The 19,831-nt window shown below is 42.7% G+C and overlaps 1 protein-coding gene across 1 annotated transcript in view; it reads left to right on the top strand.

The window, feature by feature from the left end:
* The window catches only part of LOC137323999 (sodium-driven chloride bicarbonate exchanger-like), a 174,002-nt gene extending 154,448 nt beyond the window's left edge, over positions 1-19,554 (top strand). Inside the window, exons 22-26 of the mRNA XM_067988170.1 lie at positions 2,912-3,085; positions 5,165-5,287; positions 12,186-12,250; positions 14,484-14,600; positions 19,175-19,554. Coding sequence (XP_067844271.1) covers positions 2,912-3,085; positions 5,165-5,287; positions 12,186-12,250; positions 14,484-14,600; positions 19,175-19,253 — 558 coding nt within the window. The 3' untranslated portion in view covers positions 19,254-19,554. The remainder of the gene's footprint in view (positions 1-2,911; positions 3,086-5,164; positions 5,288-12,185; positions 12,251-14,483; positions 14,601-19,174) is intronic.
* Positions 19,555-19,831: the final 277 nt, after the last annotated feature.

The raw sequence follows: 19,831 nt of genomic DNA, 5'->3' as shown, positions 1-19,831 counted from the left end.
TGAATTTAACAGCAGGACCTCATTATAATTATTTTCTTCCATTTTCCGCCCAGCAGCCGGCCAAATTGACAGGCCGGGTGGCTGCCAGGTGGGAAAACTAGCATTAGGAGGCCACAGCCAGGAACCCTTGGGGATGGTCTCCGGCAAACGAGAGGGGGTGAAGGCCGGAAATTGGGGCTTGGGGGGAGAGGATAGAGAGAGGTGAAGGCTGGAGATCAGAGGTTGGAGAAGACATCGGTGGTTGAGGAGTGGGGGGAGGTCTCCGATCGTGGTGGGGGGGGAGAGGCTACGATCAGCAGAGGGAAGGCCAAAGGCTTCCTTGAGGGGTCGGGGGAGCTCCTCCTGGCTCACAAGGAGTGCTGTAAAAGGCACTTACCTTCTTGAGCTGGCAGCTCCCGACCCCCTTTTACTGCTGGGTTTTCCGAGCCTTGGGAAACCCGTGCGGCAACTGTTAAATTTAAGTCAGGCACCCAATTGCACTGTGGAAGCCTGATTTAAATATGTTGATGACATGGCTGCCACTCCAGAGCAGCACATTTGCACACCATGAAAATGGCAGCAGGTGTGTATGCGGTAGGTTGGGGTCGGGTTTCCCATTTTTTTCATTTGCAACCTCCCCTGACCCTCTTCCGCCCGTCGTGGGAGGGTTAATATCGTGGCCTATAGATTGATACAGGTAATTATTCGGCCTGTGCACTAGGTGGCGCTGTTCTAAGAATCTTTGGGGCCAATAATGCAGTGGCTGGTAAACAGAAAATGCTGGAGAAGCTCAGCAAGTCAGGCAGCATCTGTGGAGAGAGAAACAGAGTTAACATTTCAGATCGAAGACCTTTTCATCAAAAGGTCTTCGATTTGAAACGTTAATTCTGTTTCTTTCTCCATAGATGTTGCTTGACTTGCTGAGCTTTTCCAACATTTCTGTTTTTATTTGAGATTTCCAGCATCTGCAGTATTTTGCTTTTGATGCAGTGGCTGGTGCTGGATGGACATCAGAGGCCGACCACCTGAATTATTGGCCAGTAAGGCCCTGTTACACATAGGGCACCATCATTTTGACTGGGAAGTTCATATGGCACTGAAAGCCTGTGCGCCTGGCATGCAGCAGATGGCATTCTGAAATTATTTAAATGAAGTGATGGGCTAGAATGTGTTCCAAGTACCTGACCAGCGCTCTAGCCGCTCACTACCCATATAAAATGCGTGTTAGCTGATCGGCCCATTCAGCCTTGTTAGCTATTTTTCTTAGAGGGGACTTTGCTTTGTAGTTGTATTAATGCAGTGATTTGTCAGTTTAAATGCTGTTTTATTTTGGCTTGACCATTGAAACAATATATTAATGATAAAGCTGAACCCCCCTCTCCCATCTGTGAGTGGTTGGCAACAGAACTCAAATTTTCAAGAGTCTTAATAGCGTCCATGGCTATCCCACTGGGCATACCAATCTGTCTGCTATTTTTGACGGAGGAAGAGGAGGATTGGAGGAGGCATGCAAAGCAAGTCTGTTTGCACCTGAGCCAAAGCAATTGCACTAGACATTTTGATACATGTGGAAATTATCTTCAGCAAAGGAGACTGCAAGAGAACTGCGCAGTTCTGGAGCCAGACCTCGAAGCCACTTTGAGTACTGGGTCGGTTCTGTTAGTTAATGTCAAGATGACTATTGTCTTCAACTTTTCTGCCACCAGGGTTTTCCATGCAATTGCATTAAATATCTGTCAAACTTCACAATCAGCAGTGTATAGCTCAAGTAGGAGATAGATACTTTGTTAACCCAAGCCAGGAATTTAATTTAATTTATTTTCCCTATGGAAACCAGCTGATATCATGAAAGAGTCCTGCACTTTTACTGTGAATGAATTCTCTAAAGTGCAGAGCATTATTGCTACTGTATGTAGTCATATAATTCCCTACATCCAGTGCCACCTCCTTCTTGAGCAAAAAAGGGGTTCCATTCCATGAATACGCAGCTGGTCTGTGACCATAGGTACAGAATCATGTACATTAGTACCTGCTACACTGGAGCTGCCATGATTCCTTTATTTTACGGCAATTGTTGGTGCCACCATTATTTTAAGGGGTAGGCTCATTGGATAGCTGCTCAGGACCAAGGCTATTAACTGGAACTCTGGCTCATGATTGTTGGAGGCGCCCACAGATAAAACCTGAAGAGAGAAGCAATGAGGCACTGCACCTGTCAGACCATTTAACAGACCATTGAGATGTTTAAGTAAATGTACGAATGCCTCAGCTGATCAGAAGTCTTGAAATACTGTCTGGCCAAGGGATCCAAGATTATTGTAGCCTTCTGTACCTTACACAACTTTGCCCTTAAAAAGGGCATTGTCATGGAGTAGGTAGATAAAAAGAGTCAGCCGTTTATACCACTCTTCTGGAGGTACTGCCAATCTCCCGCCAAAGTTATGATGGGAGATCAGGAGAACCCCCATGTAATTTCAGGACCAGCACCTTTATTTAAATGCCTGTGCTATCCAACACACAGCTGCCATCTACACATGCGTCCAGTACGCTAAAAAAACAGGATTCCCATGACTGCTTTCTGCTGTACATCAAGAACCATTAATATCACTGCATTTCTCTACAACAATTTTATTCTGCCTCATCCTAACTGAACTGTCATTACATATTTGAGTACCAATTAACCCAATCCTCCTGTGCATGCAAATGCAAAATGGTAGCTGAGGTAGACCCTTTGTATTCTACATGCATTAGCCATTTGTTTGCATATTAAAATTGTAGATTTATGAGAATACAATGATACAATACGTTTTATGTGTTATTTGTGTCAGAGAGGGGAAAATCAGGATCGGCAACCCTTGAATGTTACAATAAAGCGATAATCAAATTTCAGCAACTCATTGCTCATTCAGGGTGATGATATTTTTTTTTACAGTTATTTGATCGGTTGAAACTCTTTGGGATGCCTGCAAAACATCAACCAGACTTCATCTACCTACGACATGTGCCTCTTCGGAAAGTCCATCTCTTCACTGTGATCCAGGCTTCTTGCTTGATCATTCTCTGGATAATAAAAGCTTCCCGGGCTGCCATTGTCTTTCCTATGATGGTATGAACCAAAATACTAAATATATCCCCCAAATTATTTTAGAAACTAAATCAAATTGTAAATAGAGTTAACATTCCTATTATACTTACAAATTATATTGATGGTAATGCATTAAATTTAAGACACAAAATTATCATTATATCTATTTACTTCATCAAAGCTTATTAAAAGTTTATTAAAAATTCTCACAAATAAAACTTTTTACATGTATGTATAATGTACACAGGAAATTATTTAAAAACTGATGAATCCATAGAGTATTTATTAAATTTCACAAATAGCAGAGGTTGTTTCGAATTAGTTTCACAGATATGCTTTTCCATGCTAAGCAACACTTTTTTAGTTTTCTGCTTGGTGACTGCTTATGTCAGACACAGAGAGCTCTATATCTCAGAGCTTATGTCAGACACAGAGAGCTCAATAGTAGAGAAAGCCTAGAGGATTATAAAAAGTGCAGGGTTGAAATTAAAAATGAAATTAAGAAAACAAAGAGAGGGCATGAAAAATTATTGGCAAGTAAAATCAAGGAAAACCCAAAGATTGTTTTATAAATACATTCAGCGCAAGAGGATAACTAAGGAAAGAATGGGGCCTATTAGAGACCAAAAAGGTAACCTATGTGTGGAAGTGGAAGATGTTGGTATGGTTCTTAATGAATACCTTGCGCCTGTCTTCACAAAAGGGAGGGACGATGCAGAGATTGTAGTTAAGGAGGAGGACTGTGAAATATTGGATGGGATAAACTTAGTGAGAGAGGAAGTAATAAGGGGATTAGCATCTTTGAAAGTAGATAAATCACCAGGCCTGGATGAAATATATCCCAAGCTGTTAAGAGCAGCAAGGGAGGAAATAGCGGAAGCTCTAACCATCATTTTCCGATCCTCCCTGGCTGCAGGCATGGTGCTGGAGGATTGGAGGACTGCTAATGTTGTACCATTGTTTAAAAAGGGAGAGAGGGATAGCCCGAGTAATTACAGGCCAAGTTGGATCCAAAATTGGCTCAGTGGCAGGAAGCAAAGGGTCAACGGGTGTTTTTGTGACTGGAAAGCTGTTTCCAGTGGGGTTCTGCAGTGCTCAGTACTAGGTCCCTTGCTTTTTGTGGTATATATTAATGATTTGGACTTAAATGCAAGGGGCGTGATTAAGAAGTTTGCAGAGATGATACAAAAATTAGCCGTGTGGTTGATAGTGAGGAGGAAAGCTGCAGAGTGCAGAAAGCTATCAATGGACTGGTCAGGTGGGCAGTAAAGTGGCAAATGGAATTCAATCCGGAGAAGTGTGAGGTAATGCATTTGGGGAGGGCAAACAAGGCAAAGGAATTCACAATAAATGGGACGATACAGAGAGGTGTAGAGGAACAGAGGGACCTTGGAGTGCGTGTCCACAGATCCCTGAAGGTAGCAGGACAGGTAGCTAAGGTGGTTAAGAAGGCATACGGGATACTTTCCTTTATTAGCCAAGGCATAGAATATAAGAGCAGGGAGGTTACGCTGGAACTGTATAAAGCACTAGTTAGGCCACAGCTAGAGTACTGTGTACAGTTCTTGTTACCACATTACAGGAAGGATGTAATTGGACTAGAGAGGGTACAGAGGAGATTTACAAGGATGTTGCCAGGACTGGAGAATTTTAGCTATGAGGAAAGATTGGATAGGCTGGGGTTGTTTTCTTTGGAACAGAGGAGGCTGAGGGGTGATTTAATTGAGGTGTACAGAATTATGAAGGGCTGAGATAGAGTGGATAGGAAGGACCTATTTCTCTTAACAGAGAGGTCAATAACCAAGGGACATAGATTTAAAGTGATTGGTAGAAGGATTAGAGGAGAGCTAAGGAAAATTTTTTCACCCAGGGGATGGTGGGGGTCTGGAACTCACTGCCTTAAAGGGTGGTAGAGTCAGGAACCTTCTTCATATTTAAAAAGTACCTGGTTATGCACCTGAAGTGCCATAACCTAAAAGACTACGGACCAAGTGCTAGAAAGTGGGATTAGGCCGGGTGGCTCACTTTCAGCCGGCGTGGACACAATGGGCCGAATGGCCTCCTTCTGTGCTGTAAGTTTTCTATGATTCTATGTTACAGGTTTTGGCACTCGTGTTTATTCGAAAGCTGTTGGATTTCATCTTCACTAAACGAGAGCTGAGCTGGCTGGATGATTTGATGCCTGAGAGTAAAAAGAAAAAATTAGAAGATGAAGAAAAGGAAGTAAGAGACCTGAGGCAGGATTTTCCTCACCTGCACTGGCCAATTTTTGGGTAGTATCGGAGTAGCCATACAAGGAAATTTGGGCAAAGCCCCACCCTGCTGGAAATAGGAACATAGTAACAGGGGTAGACCATTCAGCCCCTTGAACCTGTTCCACCATTCAATGAGATCATGGCTGATCTGTATCCTAACTCGATCCACCCGCCCTGGCTCCATATCCCTTAATACCCTTGGTTAGTAAAAAATCTATTGATCTCAGATTTAATTGAGCTAGCATCTACTGCTTTTTGTGGGAGAGAGTTCCACACTTCCACCACCCTTTTCTTGAAGAAGTGTTTCCAAACTTCCCTCCTGAGTGGCCTGGCTCTGATTTTATGTCCACTTGTCCTAGACTCCCCCACAAACTGGAAAAATTTCTCTCCAGCTACCCTATCAATTCCTTTCAAAATCCGATATCAAATCACCCCTTAACCTTCTATATTCCAGGGAATACTAGCCTAGTTTATGTAATCTCTTTATATCCTGACTCATTTTCAGATGGGTGAGACTGGTGGTGTTAGAAGTGCACAGCTCAGGTGGGTGGCTGTGTCTGACTTTAATGTGTATTTTGGGATGTCAGGCCTGCAAACTTGATTCTACAGTTCTTATGTACAGGACACTTGACTTTAGGGTTGCTAGGCAATGGTAAATGTTCAAGATGTCATGGAAAGAACACAACAATAGAAAGGTAAGTGTATTTTTGCCATTTAAAACGTTTTTGCTTTTTCCTCTTTGCCCTTAGGTTCTCAATTTTTTTGTGCCAATTGATGAAAATTATTCATTTTTCCATGAGCACCACTACTGGCACCAGTGGGCTTCCCAATGGGAATCCTCTATCTGTTGTTTTGAAGAAAAGGGAGGACTTATTTGATGCCAAACTGGTCAGGGTGCACAAGAAATGCTCTTGGTCCAGTTACTGGTACCTGCGCAATCACGTCTGCAGAAAGAGGTGAACATACTTAACTTTGGCAGTTGATTAACACAGATGTAGGTTCATCTTCCCAATGGGAGCTGGGAAGCAGCATAATTTGGATATGTGAGTGCCTGACAAACTGTAGTGTTGGATGCTTGCTCTGAAGCACTCCAATCACTGCATATCCTGCCTTTGATGGTACTCCATGAAAGAAAGCATACCAGTTTGATCAACAGCCAGCATACACTTTTTGGCTGCATCCACCAAAATTGCCACCAACCACTTATTGTAGATCTTGGCACACCCACCTAACAATGACCATGGCGATATATCTTCTCAGGGTATGGGTCAGCAGAGAAGCAAATGCAAATTTGTTCCATCAGTTGCAAGGGCAACTGCAGTATCCATGCAGCATGGGGCTATCACATGCAATAAAAATTATGTCAGCTGTAGCCTCATGCCTGTGTTCACATCTTTGCAGGCATGCTGCAGTGCTGCCCTATTGTGTTTTGGCCATGAATTGATGCAGAAGAACACCATTGTCATAAACACTTCACGTAACACCATCTCTACTTGAGGCAGCCATCAAACAGTTGCAGGCTTGCACCATCACTTACCTGAAGCATCGGGCTCGATGTTACCAGGGTTGCGAGTTCGCGGCGGGGGGGCTATTGGGCGCATGGGGAATGCGCCCAGCGAAATCAGTCTGCCCCCCCGCGCGATCGCAGCCTAATTGGATCCACTTACCTGGTCTTCCGGGTTCCCCACTGCTGATCTGCGCGTCGGGCGGACTGCGCATGCGCAGTAAGCTCTGTCAGCTGGAGGAGCTCTATTTAAAGGGGCAGTCCTCCACTGACAGATGCTGCAACAAATAGCAAAAATTACAGCATGGAGCAGCCCAGGGGGAAGGCTGCTCCCAGTTTAATGATGCCTCACTCCAGGTATCATTGGATGGGGTGAGGAGGAGGGGGAGGACAGAGATCTTCCCCCCGGCGGGCGGGAGGAAGTGACCTGCCTCTACCACCAGGAAGGCCTGGCTCGAGGTGGCAGAGGAGGTCACCTGCACCACCAACATATCGCCCACCTGCATACAGTTCAGGAGGCGCTGCAATGACCTAAGTAGGTCAGCCAAAGTGAGTACACTTGCTCATTCCCCTACACTCCGTCTGCCACATCACCGCCCCCACCCCACATCTCCTTCTGCACTGCCAACACTACTCTGTCACATCACCCCTCATACCCACTCAAAGCTCATCCTCATCTTACCTGCACTTACTCACCTCGCCAGTACTCATCCCGCCACTACCACTCAACCCAATCCTCATTCAATCTCATGGCTCTATCTCATACTCACCCTCTCATGCATCTCTTTCACGGTCAGCCTCACTCAACCTGCCACTACCTGTGCTGCAGCCACAGGGCATGTATCACATATGTGCAGTAGGAAGCGTAAGGCAAACGTGTCGTGAGCATGAAGGGGATGCACAAGGGTGTTTGAGGGTTTGTCATGGTTTTTACTTATATTGAATTTCTGACCAACTCACATTACATATTATATTGGCACCACTACTGCCACGTCTTTGCGAATCTTGTCTGGTTTGTGCAATAATGCCCTTTCCTGAGGATCACAATGAAGACCCACAACTGATGCCACCCATTGTGTCACTGCAGAGTGGGTGTAGGTGTATTTGCAGGGCTCTTTTGTGCAGACGACTGAGAGATGTCGGCGATGTCCCCGGTGGCACCTTGGAAGGATGCGGAGGAGAAGTTGTTGAGGGCAGTGGTGACTTTGACAGCGACAGGTAAGAAGATGGTGCTCGGGCCAACCGGGAGCAGCTCGGCATGAAGGAGGCTGCAGATGTCCACGACTACATGTCGAGTGACTCTGAGCCTCCATGTGCACTGCTGCTCAGAGAGGGCCAGGAGGCTGAGCCTCGGTCTGTGGACCCTGTGGCGAGGGTAGTGCCCTCTGCGACGCATCTCTCTCTGTGGTAGCCCTCCCTCCTGCTGTGCAGGTGGATGTGTCACAGCACTCTGTTGTGGAGCCCCACGTGTCAGAGGTGGACGGCGTGGATGGCGTGGCCGGTGAGGCTGGTGATGCTGTTCGCCCTCCGAGGAGGTCATGACTGCAGCTACGGCAGCCCCCATCCGGAAGATGTACATCTGAGGGGGTCCGCAAGGTAGGTACAGGTCTCTGGACCCCGGGGTAAGTGTGCAAGTTGGTGACTTTGATTGTCAGGAGGAGGGTGGTGGAGGCCAAACTTTGTCCCAAGTGACAGATTGGCCTCCTGCAATGAGTGAGGGTCTTCCCTACCCACCTGTCAAATGGACCTTTGCAGCTGCCACAGGCTGACAGCTGCAACACGTCCATTTGAACTGGGAGTGTTTTCCCCAGTATGGGAAACAGTTCCAGTTGTCTCTAAAATCCCACCCCTCCTCACATATTGACTTAATCAGGTCTGTTAATGACCTGAAATAGCTAGATAAATATTGTTAAGTGGCACTCCGCCGGCTTTAATTGCCTGCGGGAGTCCCACATGCGGGGGCTGCGCGCGCACGTCGGCACGTCTGTGGGAAACCCCGAAGTGGGCGGGTTGGAGCCAGGCTCCGAACCCGCTCCGGGATTCCCCGATTTTCGGAGCCCCCCTGCCAGGAACGCACCTGATAGCGGGTGCTAAAATGAAGCCCATCATGTCTGCACATTAAGTTTCCTTTCCTTTCTTTTTTCCTGTCTCTTTTCTATTTCCCTGCCTGTTCAGCCTCAGCAGTAGCTGCTGATGGATTAAGAAGCCTTTTGAGGCTCCCCAAATGCTTTCAGAAGTTTTGTCCCCCGATTGTGACACTCTCCTTCAATTATTCCCCATCCCCTTAATTTTGACTTGCATGCAGTTTTTCTCTGCCACCAACTTCTGCTTTTTAGATCTGTCTAAAATTATACCTGAAGTTATGTTAAAGAACTGACAGAGGAAAAATGGTTGCAATAGCACACTTTCATTTCAGTATATCTAAAACCTGCCAATAGCCATTCTGGCTGAAATAACACCAAAGAAGGAAATATTTGGCTATTTAATCAGTTCTAGGTGTCAGCCTGGCTCAGTGGTAGCTCTCTTGCCTTTGAGTCACCAGGTCATGGGTTCAAGCCCCACTCCAGAGATTTGAAGATATAATCGAGGCTGACACTTCAGTGCATCACTGGGGGAATGCTGCACTGATGGAGGTGCCATCTTTCGGATAAGATGTCAAACTGATGCCCTGTCTGTTCTTTCAGGTAGATGTGAAAAATCCCATGGCATTATTTGAAGAAGAGCAGGGGAGTTCTCCTGGTGTCCTGGCCAATATTTATCCCTCAACCAACATCACTAAAAAAAAACAGATTATCTGGTCATTATCTTATTGGTGTTTGTGGGTCCTTGGCTGCTGTATTTCCCCATATTAAAATAGTGCTTTGTGGGATGTAAAGTGCTTTTGGACATCCTGAGGTCTTGAAAGGCACAACATCAAGGCAGCATTTGACTGAGTGTGGCACCAAGGCCTCCTAGTAAAGTTTGAAGTCAATGGCAATCAGGGAGAAAACTCTCCAGTGGCTGGAGTCATACCTAGCACAAAGGAAGATGGTTGTGATTGTTGGAGGCCAATCATCTCAGCCCCAGGACATTGCTGCAGGAGTTCCTCAGCCATCTTCAGCTGCTTCATCAATCACCTTCCCTCTATCATAAGGTCAGAAATGGGGACGTTCGCTGATGATTGCACCGTGTTCAGTTCCATTCACAGCCCCTCAGATAATGAAGCAGTCCGTGCGCGCATGCAGCATGACCTGGACAACATCCAGGCTTGGGCTGATAAGTGGCAAGTAACATTCACGCCAGACAAGTGCCAGGCAATGACTGTCTCCAACAAGAGAGAGTCTAACCACCACCCCTGGACATTCAACGACATTACCGGCGCTGAATTCCCCACCATTAACATTCTGGGGGTCACCATGGACCAGAAACTTAACTGGACCAGCCACATAAATACTGTGGCTACAAGAGCAGGTCAGAGGCTCTGTATTTTGCGGCGAGTGACTCACCTCCTGACTCCCCAAAGCCTTTCCACCATCTACAAGGCACAAGTCAGGAGTGTGATGGAATACTCTCCACTTGCCTGGATGAGTACAGCTTCAACAACACTCAAGAAGCTCAACACCATCCAGGACAAAGCAGCCCGCTTGATTGGCACCCCATCCACCACACTAATCATTCACTCCCTTCACCACCGGCGCACCGTGGCTGCAGTGTGTACCATCTACAGGATGCACTGCAGCAACTCGCCAAGGCTTCTTTCACAGCACCTCCCAACCCGCGACCTCTATCGCCTAGAAGGACAAGGTCAGCAGGCACATGGGAACAACACCACCTGCACGTTCCCCTCCAAGTCACACACCACCCCGACTTGGAAATATATCGCCGTTCCTTCATCGTAGTTGGGTCAAAATCCTGGAACTCCCTACCTAACAGCACTGTGGGAGAACCTTCACCACACGGACTGCAATGGTTCAAGAAGGCGGCTCACTACCACCTTCTCAAGAGCAATTCGGGATGGGCAATAAATGCTGGCCTTGCCAGCGATGCCCACATCCCATGAATGAATAAAAAAAATGCAAGTATTATCTTTTTTTTACTTCATTGCATTCTTGCCACGTCTTATTTTTAAAAATTAATTCCCGGAATATGGGCGTTGCTGGCAAAGCCGGCATTTATTGCCCATCCATAGTTACTCTTGTGAAGGTGGTGGTGAGCCATCACCTTGAACCACTTGCAGTCCATGTGGTGAAGATACTCCCACAATGCTGTTAGGTAGGGAATTGCAGAATTTTGACCCTTCTTAAAAGGTCAGTGTTTTTATGAATAGCTAAATAAATAAGAGGCAAGAATAAATCCTGCATCCAGTTATTGTGCACAATAATACCAATAACATTTTAAAGATGTAATTCGGGCCTATAGAAGGAAATATACTGTGGGTGAATTTCCAGGAATGTGGGTGTGCGTGTGTGCAAACTGCTTTTGTGTGGACCCAGGTAAAAATTCTGCTTCTGTATATTGTTTGTGGATGTCTCGAATTGGTGTAGGCTAAATCTCTTAAGCAAGAGAAGGTTTTGTATCTTCCCTTACATTAATGTGTTTTCACCCTGTATTACATCAAGAACTTTTACTAAGTCAGTATGTAATAATGCAGGGGCTGATTTTCCTCTGTTGACTCTTAGCACCAGCTTCTGGGGTGTTAGGCAGAGGAAAAAGGGATGGAGACCCTGTAATGCCAGATTTCTGTCCCGTTTGAACATAATGCATACTTTCTGGGGCATCTCTGGCATCAGTGGGAAGCTTCTGCCTGACAAAGTTTGGAGTACTTCAATGGTACATAAATGAGGTGGGATTGACATCATAAGGTCACCTATGTGATTTTCCTAGGATTCCACTGGGCAGACATCTGCCCCAAGCAAGCTGACTGTTGGAGGTTGCAGGGTTGCCCCTTCTGATTGGAGAATCTGTAAAGGGGACATCCAGCAACTTTCGACCAAGGCAGGTAAGTTATTATTTTATTATTTTTGGGTGCAGCACAGCTGCCCTGCAAGAATGGAAGCCTTTTGGCTGCTGATTCCAACAGCAGCTAGTAGGTGTAAATTTCACCCCGAATTTGTGCTGCTACATGGCTCTAAAGCCCCAATTTGGAGCAAGCACTAATTCTCAGAAGGTGGTCCTGCTCAGTACTCTCATATAAAACAGCTAAACCTAGAAAGACAGGTGGCTTCAGCCAAAGTTAAGTTGGGAGCTTGAGAAAAGCATAATACCCAACTTATAATGGGGTAAGGAGGGGGAGTAAAATTGGGGCCATAAATTCTTCGACATATACAATTTATTTGTTCAAGTGAATAACCCTTTATTAATAGATGATTTCTTAATTCCAAAGGAAGAACAAATAATGTTAACTTTAGAAGAGGAAGGAACAATTCAATTACCATTGGAAGATTACAGGTAGAATTTATGTATAAAACATACCTAAAGATTTTCTTATAGATTGTTATTTTATATGAAATAAAGGTGCTACACCTTTCTGTTTGCTATGATTTCATTGGTGACAAGTAAGACTGCTGTCCATATATTAGTAACGGAGTAATGGAGAGGGTTGATGAGGCTAGTACGGTTGATGTTATATGTATGGACTTTCAAAAGGCATTTTGATTTGTTAGCAAAATTAAAGCCCATGGGATTAAAGGGACAGTAGCTGCATGGATATGAAGTCGGCTAAGGGACAGAAAGCAAAGAGTAGTGGTGAACGATTGTTTTTCAGACTGGAGGGAAGTGTGCAGTGGTGTCCCCCAGGGGTTGGTGTTAAGACCACTGATCTTTTTGATATATATTAATGACCTGGACTTGAGTATACAGGGCATAATTTCAAAGTTTGCAGATGACACGGAACTTGGAAATGTAGTAAACAGTGAGGAGGATAGAACCAGACTTCAACAGAACATAGACAGAATGGTGAAATGGGCAGAGAAGTGTGAAGTGATTCATTTTGGTAGGGAGAATGAGGAGAAGCAATAAAAATGAAATGGTACAATTTTAAAGAGTTGCTGGAACAGAGAGACATGGGGGTGCACATACACAAACATTTGAAGGTGGTTGGACAAGTCGAGAAGGCTGTTAAAAAAGCATATGGGATCCTGGGCTTTATTAATAGAAGCACAAAGTACAAAAGCAAGGAAGTTATGCTAAACCTTTATCAAATACTGGGTTAGACCTCAGCAGGAGTATTGTATTCAATTCTGGGCACCACACTTTAGGAAGGATGTCCAGGCCTTAGAGAGGGTGCAGAAGAGATTTACTAGAATGGTACCAGGGATGAGAGACTTCAGTTATGTGGAGAGACTGGAGAAACTGGGGTTGTTCTCCTTAGAGCAGAGAAGGTTAAGGGGAGATTTGATCGAGGTGTTCAAAATCATGAAGGGTTTTGATAGAGTAAATAAGGAGAAACGGTTTCCAGTGGCAGAAGGGTTGGTCACCAGAGAACACAGATTTATGGTAATTGACAGAAGATCCAGAGGCGACATGAGGAAAACATTTTTTACGCAGCAAGTTGTTATGATCTGGAATGCACTGCCTGAAAGGGTGGTGGAAGCAGATTCAATAGTAACTTTCAAAAGGGGATTGGATAAATACTTGAATTGGAAAAATTTGCAGGGCTATGGGGAAAGAGCGGGGGAGTGGACTAATTGGATTGCTGTTTCAAAGAGCTGGCACAAGCACGATGGGCGGAATGGCTGCCTTCTGTGCTGTATCATTCTATGATTCTGCGATTCTATGATTAGCCTATGAGAACACCATGGGGCTGATATTCCTGTCCCCCAGGAGCTGTTCAGGCACAGTATATCCAAAGTGCACAATGCCTGTGCTGGCCTCAGTACATGTGCGTTTGGTGGGTCGTGTCATTTGCATAGTGCAGTTATACCTCCTGGCATGGTCACACACCTGGAAAGGGGGTTGATGCACAGCACAGCTACAGGCCTCAGAGACTTGCAGCTGCGAGACTGACTGCCAGCCTCAGGACCTTGTGCCTGCTGTTGAAAAATAACATCCAGGACGTGTTTAGGCCTGAAGATCATTTAGGAAGCTATCAAAGAAGTTTTCATTTGCCTTTACAGTCATCCCTTGTCTTTCTGCAAGGATCCCTGGAATCCTCCCTTGATTTGAGGATGCCCAGGCGTAAGGCCTAACACCAACTTCTTTGAATGCCTCTCAAAATAGCTCCCCTTAAATCAGAGATAGAGGAAACTGAGATGGGAGGGCTGGGATCGCCCCGTTCCAGCTCATCTCCAAACCCTCACTTGTTATAGATGCAACCTAGGTCTGCCTCTTTGGAGAAAGCTCAGAAATCTTGGGGACATGTAGTGGAGGCAGTATCAGGGATAATGGCACTTTGGCCCTATTTTTTCTGCTTTGCACGGGGAATATGCGTTCTCTGGGCTAAAATACAGAAAGATCAGTGTCAGTGTCTGTACTGTCAGCTGATGCATTTTATAACTTTTGCTTTGAATTTGTGTAAAGATGTAACGTATGCATTCATATTGCTTCTTTTACATTAACTATAAGCATTAAAATGTCTCATAGTATTCTGTTTTAATTATGTTGTAAGTGTGCTGAAATGTCAGCACCAAATAATTATCAATCATTTAGAAAGAATGATTCTTCAAAGTGTAACTTTGTTTAGGGATGATCCTTCTGTTATTAACATTTCTGATGAAATGGCCAAAACCTCCGTCTGGAAAGCACTCCCCATGAATACTGAAAATGCAAAAAATAAGGACACTTTCTTTGCATCAAAAAGGTACTTTTTATTTCAATTCAGTTTTATTTGAATTAGCTGAAATTAAGTTTAGTATTAATTTTTTACTTAACATGTACTAATAGTATGTATTAATGGAGCACTTTAGAGTTTCAGATATTTGGAAGAGAAATAACTTTTTAAAATGTATTTCCTGTTGCTATGTGTTTGATGCATATATAGTTAGCAACTTTAGTTTATAGGAAGCAAAAACTCATTTATTTTATCTCAAAACAAGATGCTTCAGCTTCTACAAACTTAAGGCTATCTTTGAGCCAATTATCAGTCAGAAGTGTGAAATGTAATAGTATCTGAAAATAGGGTGAATAGCACTGACACAGCTGGTGAACTCCCACACTCAAAATGGATCAAAGGAGAAACAACGCCAAAAGAGAGGTTCGTGGAGTGAAGGAAAATAATAGAATCACTGATTGATTTGCAAAGGTTGTAAAATCTATGCAGCCAGTTCTGCAGGTTCTGCCAAGTTCTTCACAGTTAATCAGGTAAATTAAATACATGTGCCAGTGTTTTCGACATTGACTTCAATGGAGAGGAAAACTGTTTTACACCGCCACCGAAACTTGGAAGTTCTGCCAGTGCACTGCACTATTGAATGGTGTGAAACACATTCCATACACTATTCGGCCAAGTTCCCAGCCATTGTCGGGAAGTGCTGAGTTTGAGGAAAGGAATAGTCAATGGTAGAGTTATATCTAGGCCCACTCCTGTGCATACCCCAGAGATGGTACTGACAGAAATCTGAAAGCAAATTCTCTCTACCCTCACACCTGTTCCTTCAAACTTTCTTCCTCCCAGCTGTCGTGTAGCCTGGGGAAATCAGCCCAATAATTGAAGGGAAAATAGAAGAGCTTGCCCTCAGATAAATATAAAACAATAAAATGTGTACAGTAAAATTCCATCCATTACAAATCAGCAGCTGGTACCAAATGGGAAAGATTTGTTTGCTGCTGGAACACAGCTAAATTTAACTAATGAGGTAAAATAAGTTGCGCCTAAAACAATATACTTTTTTTTTCTGAATTGAGGCTGATAAAGGAGGAGCAGGAATGTGTGAGTTAGGCATGGAAACTGTACGGTGCTCCCATTTTAAGTTCAGACAGTTGTTGGAGCTGTGACTATGATACAGCTGTTGGTTGTCTGTTGATTTCCTACTGGTATAGTGTTCTTCATGGTATGGTTCATCAGGGCAAAGAGCGCATACATTGCAAAACCAGGACAGTATATACACACAGGTAAAGAAACAATGTTGAAACCAACAAGTTTGCAAGAGTGTAGCCACTGCACCACTGATAGTAGACCTCACTTATAGTGAGAATATTATAATAGTTGCTATAGCCCCTTGTTCCTTTTTTTCTCAATTTTCTGAATGTTTTTAAAATTATAACTTAGTACCTGTCTTTTGATGTCTCATTTTTTAGCAATTTCCTTTTGATATCAGACTCACAGATTCAACGAACATATGAGGCTTTATCATCCCAGTTATTGTGTCTCTTCTTTTCAAAATACTACTGTTTGAATCTTGATATTTGTTTGCTCCTAACTGATCTTAAAGGGGCATCGTCTTATGAAAATTTTCTTGGAAAATCTTTTTGAGGAGGAGAAGAGCCAGCAGAGCCATTTTTGTCACAATGTGATGCTAAAGCTTTTTGACAGGATTTGTCATTGCATCAGGTGTTTGTAAATAAAATAATAAAAAGTTACCAATTACTTTTACCCACCTTCCTTAAATTACTTTAAGCTCCTACTGTATGTGGAGAATGATTGAATAAGGAAGAAAGATCTTTAGTATTATCTTTATTTTTGAATGAAGTTCATTTTCCACATAAAAAGCTCCCTGTCCCTAGATATAGAGTGCTTGGAGTTGACTATTAAAAATTTTGTGTGGTAAAAAAATTCTCTTGTATTGTCTGCTGTTGATTCTATTAAAGAAATGATGAGAGAAGGCCAGAATGAGACCTTATGCAGCATGGGAGCATGGGAGATTTCCTGAATCCCATGTGGTTGCTGTGAACTGAGACTTGTACAGGGGCAGTGGCCCAGCGGTTTCTCCAGTTTGATGTTGGCATCATTTTATTGGATGTGGAGGATAAACTTAATTAAATATGCAGTAGACTATACTAAGGTAGGGAATCATTTAATAATTGCACCTCAATCCATTATGGATTCTCAATGCAAATATTATCCATAATAAACTCCATTCAGTCTTTTTAATGTTACATCATATGTTGCAGTGTCTAACAGTGATTGTCAGCAATTTAGAATAAATTTTGAACTTTGCCTAAAACCAAGTTTCCCTCACAGTTCCACCCAAGTCATTGTATAGTAATTCCATATCCGCCACAAGACCAGTTATGCATTATTTATTACTACAAAGAAAATTGCATATAGATAATACTGATAATTGGTAGATAATCTATTTATATGATCTGGTTGGAAGGTGGGCATTAATCCCTGTTAGAATAGTCTAAGAATGAATGCGCGATAGCAGTATTATAAACAGACTATTTATAGGCTTATAAGCAGTCAAGGAAAGCAGACCTGTTACATGGCGTCTGGGAAAGGATGGAAACGTAGGTTGGGTTGATCTGGAAATAGAACCTCGTGAGTAGTTTCCCTGCATACCAGCTATAAATGGGGGTTTTGCCTGAAATGGATATGGGCCCTGGTAACTGCAGCACTATTACTTATTCTCTCAGGGAGCGGGGCAACACTTCTGGGGATTGTAGTTTGCGCTTTTATACTGTTACAATTTACTTGCTTCTTACCTGTAGACTTTGTTTATTGTAAAATTTTGATAAATGATTATGCATTATGTATTGGCCTAGAATTTGCTGTAACCTGTCATCGAATGGCACCCGAAAGGTTTTAATTCATTTTTGTTTTCTTTTTATGGTTTGCTGATATGGCAGATGTAAGCTGTTCTCTTATATGCCACTTTTAATGAAATAATAGTTGCCCGGTTAATCTCCATGATATTTTGTGATGCAAGTTGCTGGAAGTGCGAGATGGAAATGGCGCAGCGCCCTCAACAGGGTATCTGGGATATTAGTGAACAGGGCAAGCAACTGTGTATCTCCTTAACCAATCAGATTGAAGGATTGTAAAATTAACATTGCACGGACTGAGAAGGAAGTGTAAATTAGAGTGGGTGAATTCAATGTAAAATCAGGCATAAAAGAGAAATAAAGAGAGGGAAAGACTGGATTACAAGAGAGAGAGAAAAAAGAGACAGAAAGAAAAAGTAAAAAAATGTAATTTAAAATTAAAAGAAAACTCCAACAACAATTAAAACCTGAAGGAATGAGACTCCACACCAGTAATAGTTAATTTTCAGTGCCAGAGAGGTTGACCGGCAGTAATTAACATTTACCACATTGTTAAAAGGGTACTTAGACTTGAAATGACTTGACAACTTTCTGTGGCGAGTTTAGTTCGTATCTACCTTGCAAAAACAGGAATTTCACGCCATTCAATGCATTGCAATGGTGAGGCAGACAGCGAGATCCCGTTTTCGTGAAGCTAATGGTGGAGCAACATATCGGACAGCAACTTTTGGATTTCTGCGTTTAACCGCACATCTGCCCTCGCCTGAAGTTGCTGTGCGATTTGCGCATAAATAATGGTGAGCGCCGTTACCCTAACCATTATTTTGACAGCAAATTCTGTGTCATTGTTGATATAAATGCAGTTATACATTCAATTGAAGTTTGTTGCAATGGAAAGTTCGAAAATAGCAAAGTTTGAGCCTTTTGCTGTTTAAAGTGTGCAGCTTTTTCTTTTAATGTACACACAATGTTAACTTGGTTAAAAGTTCAAAAGATGGACAAGGTAAAAACTCTGCTGAATGTAATACCTCTGCTGACAAATTAAGTTTTCTGCTAGAAAAGACTGGATTTTGAAAGAAAAACTAACATCACCGTTTCTAATTTTATATATATATATATGTAGATCACTCAAGCAGTGGCTACGATTGTACTGAATGCCTGAGATAGGATTAACATCTTTCTTAACTTACTGTTTCATTCCATTTCTGTCATAAGCTCCCCTTCCTTACCTCTGTAGAAGCTAATTCCCCAAAGGTAAGCCTGTCTTCCCTTTGACCTTTTCCTCATTCATGCCTGTGTTACTTTGTACAGTTTTTTGATCACTCTCTAGCTATTCATACTGTTTTGCACAAGCTGTGCAGAACTTACAGTACCAAATATAAACTAGGCAACTTTAAACATTCTGAGAAATCAGGCTCAAACAATGTGGGTTGTTCAAAAAGATTACTCGAAGTACAATTTAATTTAGCTCTGCACAGCTGCAGTGTAAAAGGTTTTGATTTGTTTTTTTTTCATTTTATGGTTTGCTGAAATGGCTGATGTAAGCTGTTCTCTTAAATGCTACTTTGAATGAAATAAGAGTTGCTAATATAAGATTGCATTTGAATTGCAGTTTCCTAAACAGCTGCATGGATCATCCCACTTTTAGTCACTCCATTGTATTCAGTTACATTTTAGCTGCAGAGTTTCTAAGCATTAGCAACTTTAACTTTTTCCTTTCTCTTTTTTCAGTTCACATGCTAATCATGAACGAAGAAAAGAGAAGAAAGCTGACTCAGGGAAGAGTATCGACAGGGAAACATGTCTTTGATCTATTTTGTATTTAGTTCCATGTTTACCTGCTCAATGAAAAATTGATGCCACATTTAATTATTCCCTCCAATTCAATTCCAAATTTACTAGTCTTGTAATGTAACAGTTTATCATTGAAACCAGCATATAATAACTTATGAACAGTGTTGGATGCACTGTTATACCATTAGGTATTAACGTGTGTCTAAAATTTTAAATGTGAAAATATTAGTGTATCAAATGCGCAGTTGACATAAAAAAAGACTGCAGTTTACTTGTAACGTAGTGGTCAAATATCTCATTTAGGTTTTATACCTGTAATTTGAAAGTCAGTGTTTGTGATTTTACATTTTAAATATGTGGTTGTCTACTGTTATGACACTTATCACTTTATATTGCTTTATATGTTTATATTTGGCCCTTAATATTCAAAAGTGATGAGTTAATGTTGGAGAGATTGTTCCATTCTAAAACTATTATCTTTTTAGATGCTTTTCATAATCTCTGTACTTCATGTATTATGCAAGATACAAAAGCTTTAGCCGGAAGGTATACAAGATAGATATAGGTTTCCACAGAATTATGGTTATGTAGAAT

This window comes from Heptranchias perlo, chromosome 7 (assembly GCF_035084215.1).
Source record: "Heptranchias perlo isolate sHepPer1 chromosome 7, sHepPer1.hap1, whole genome shotgun sequence".
Lineage (NCBI taxonomy): Eukaryota > Metazoa > Chordata > Chondrichthyes > Hexanchiformes > Hexanchidae > Heptranchias > Heptranchias perlo.
The sequence above is the reverse complement of the archived record's forward strand: the minus strand, read 5'-3'. Positions and strand labels throughout refer to the sequence as shown.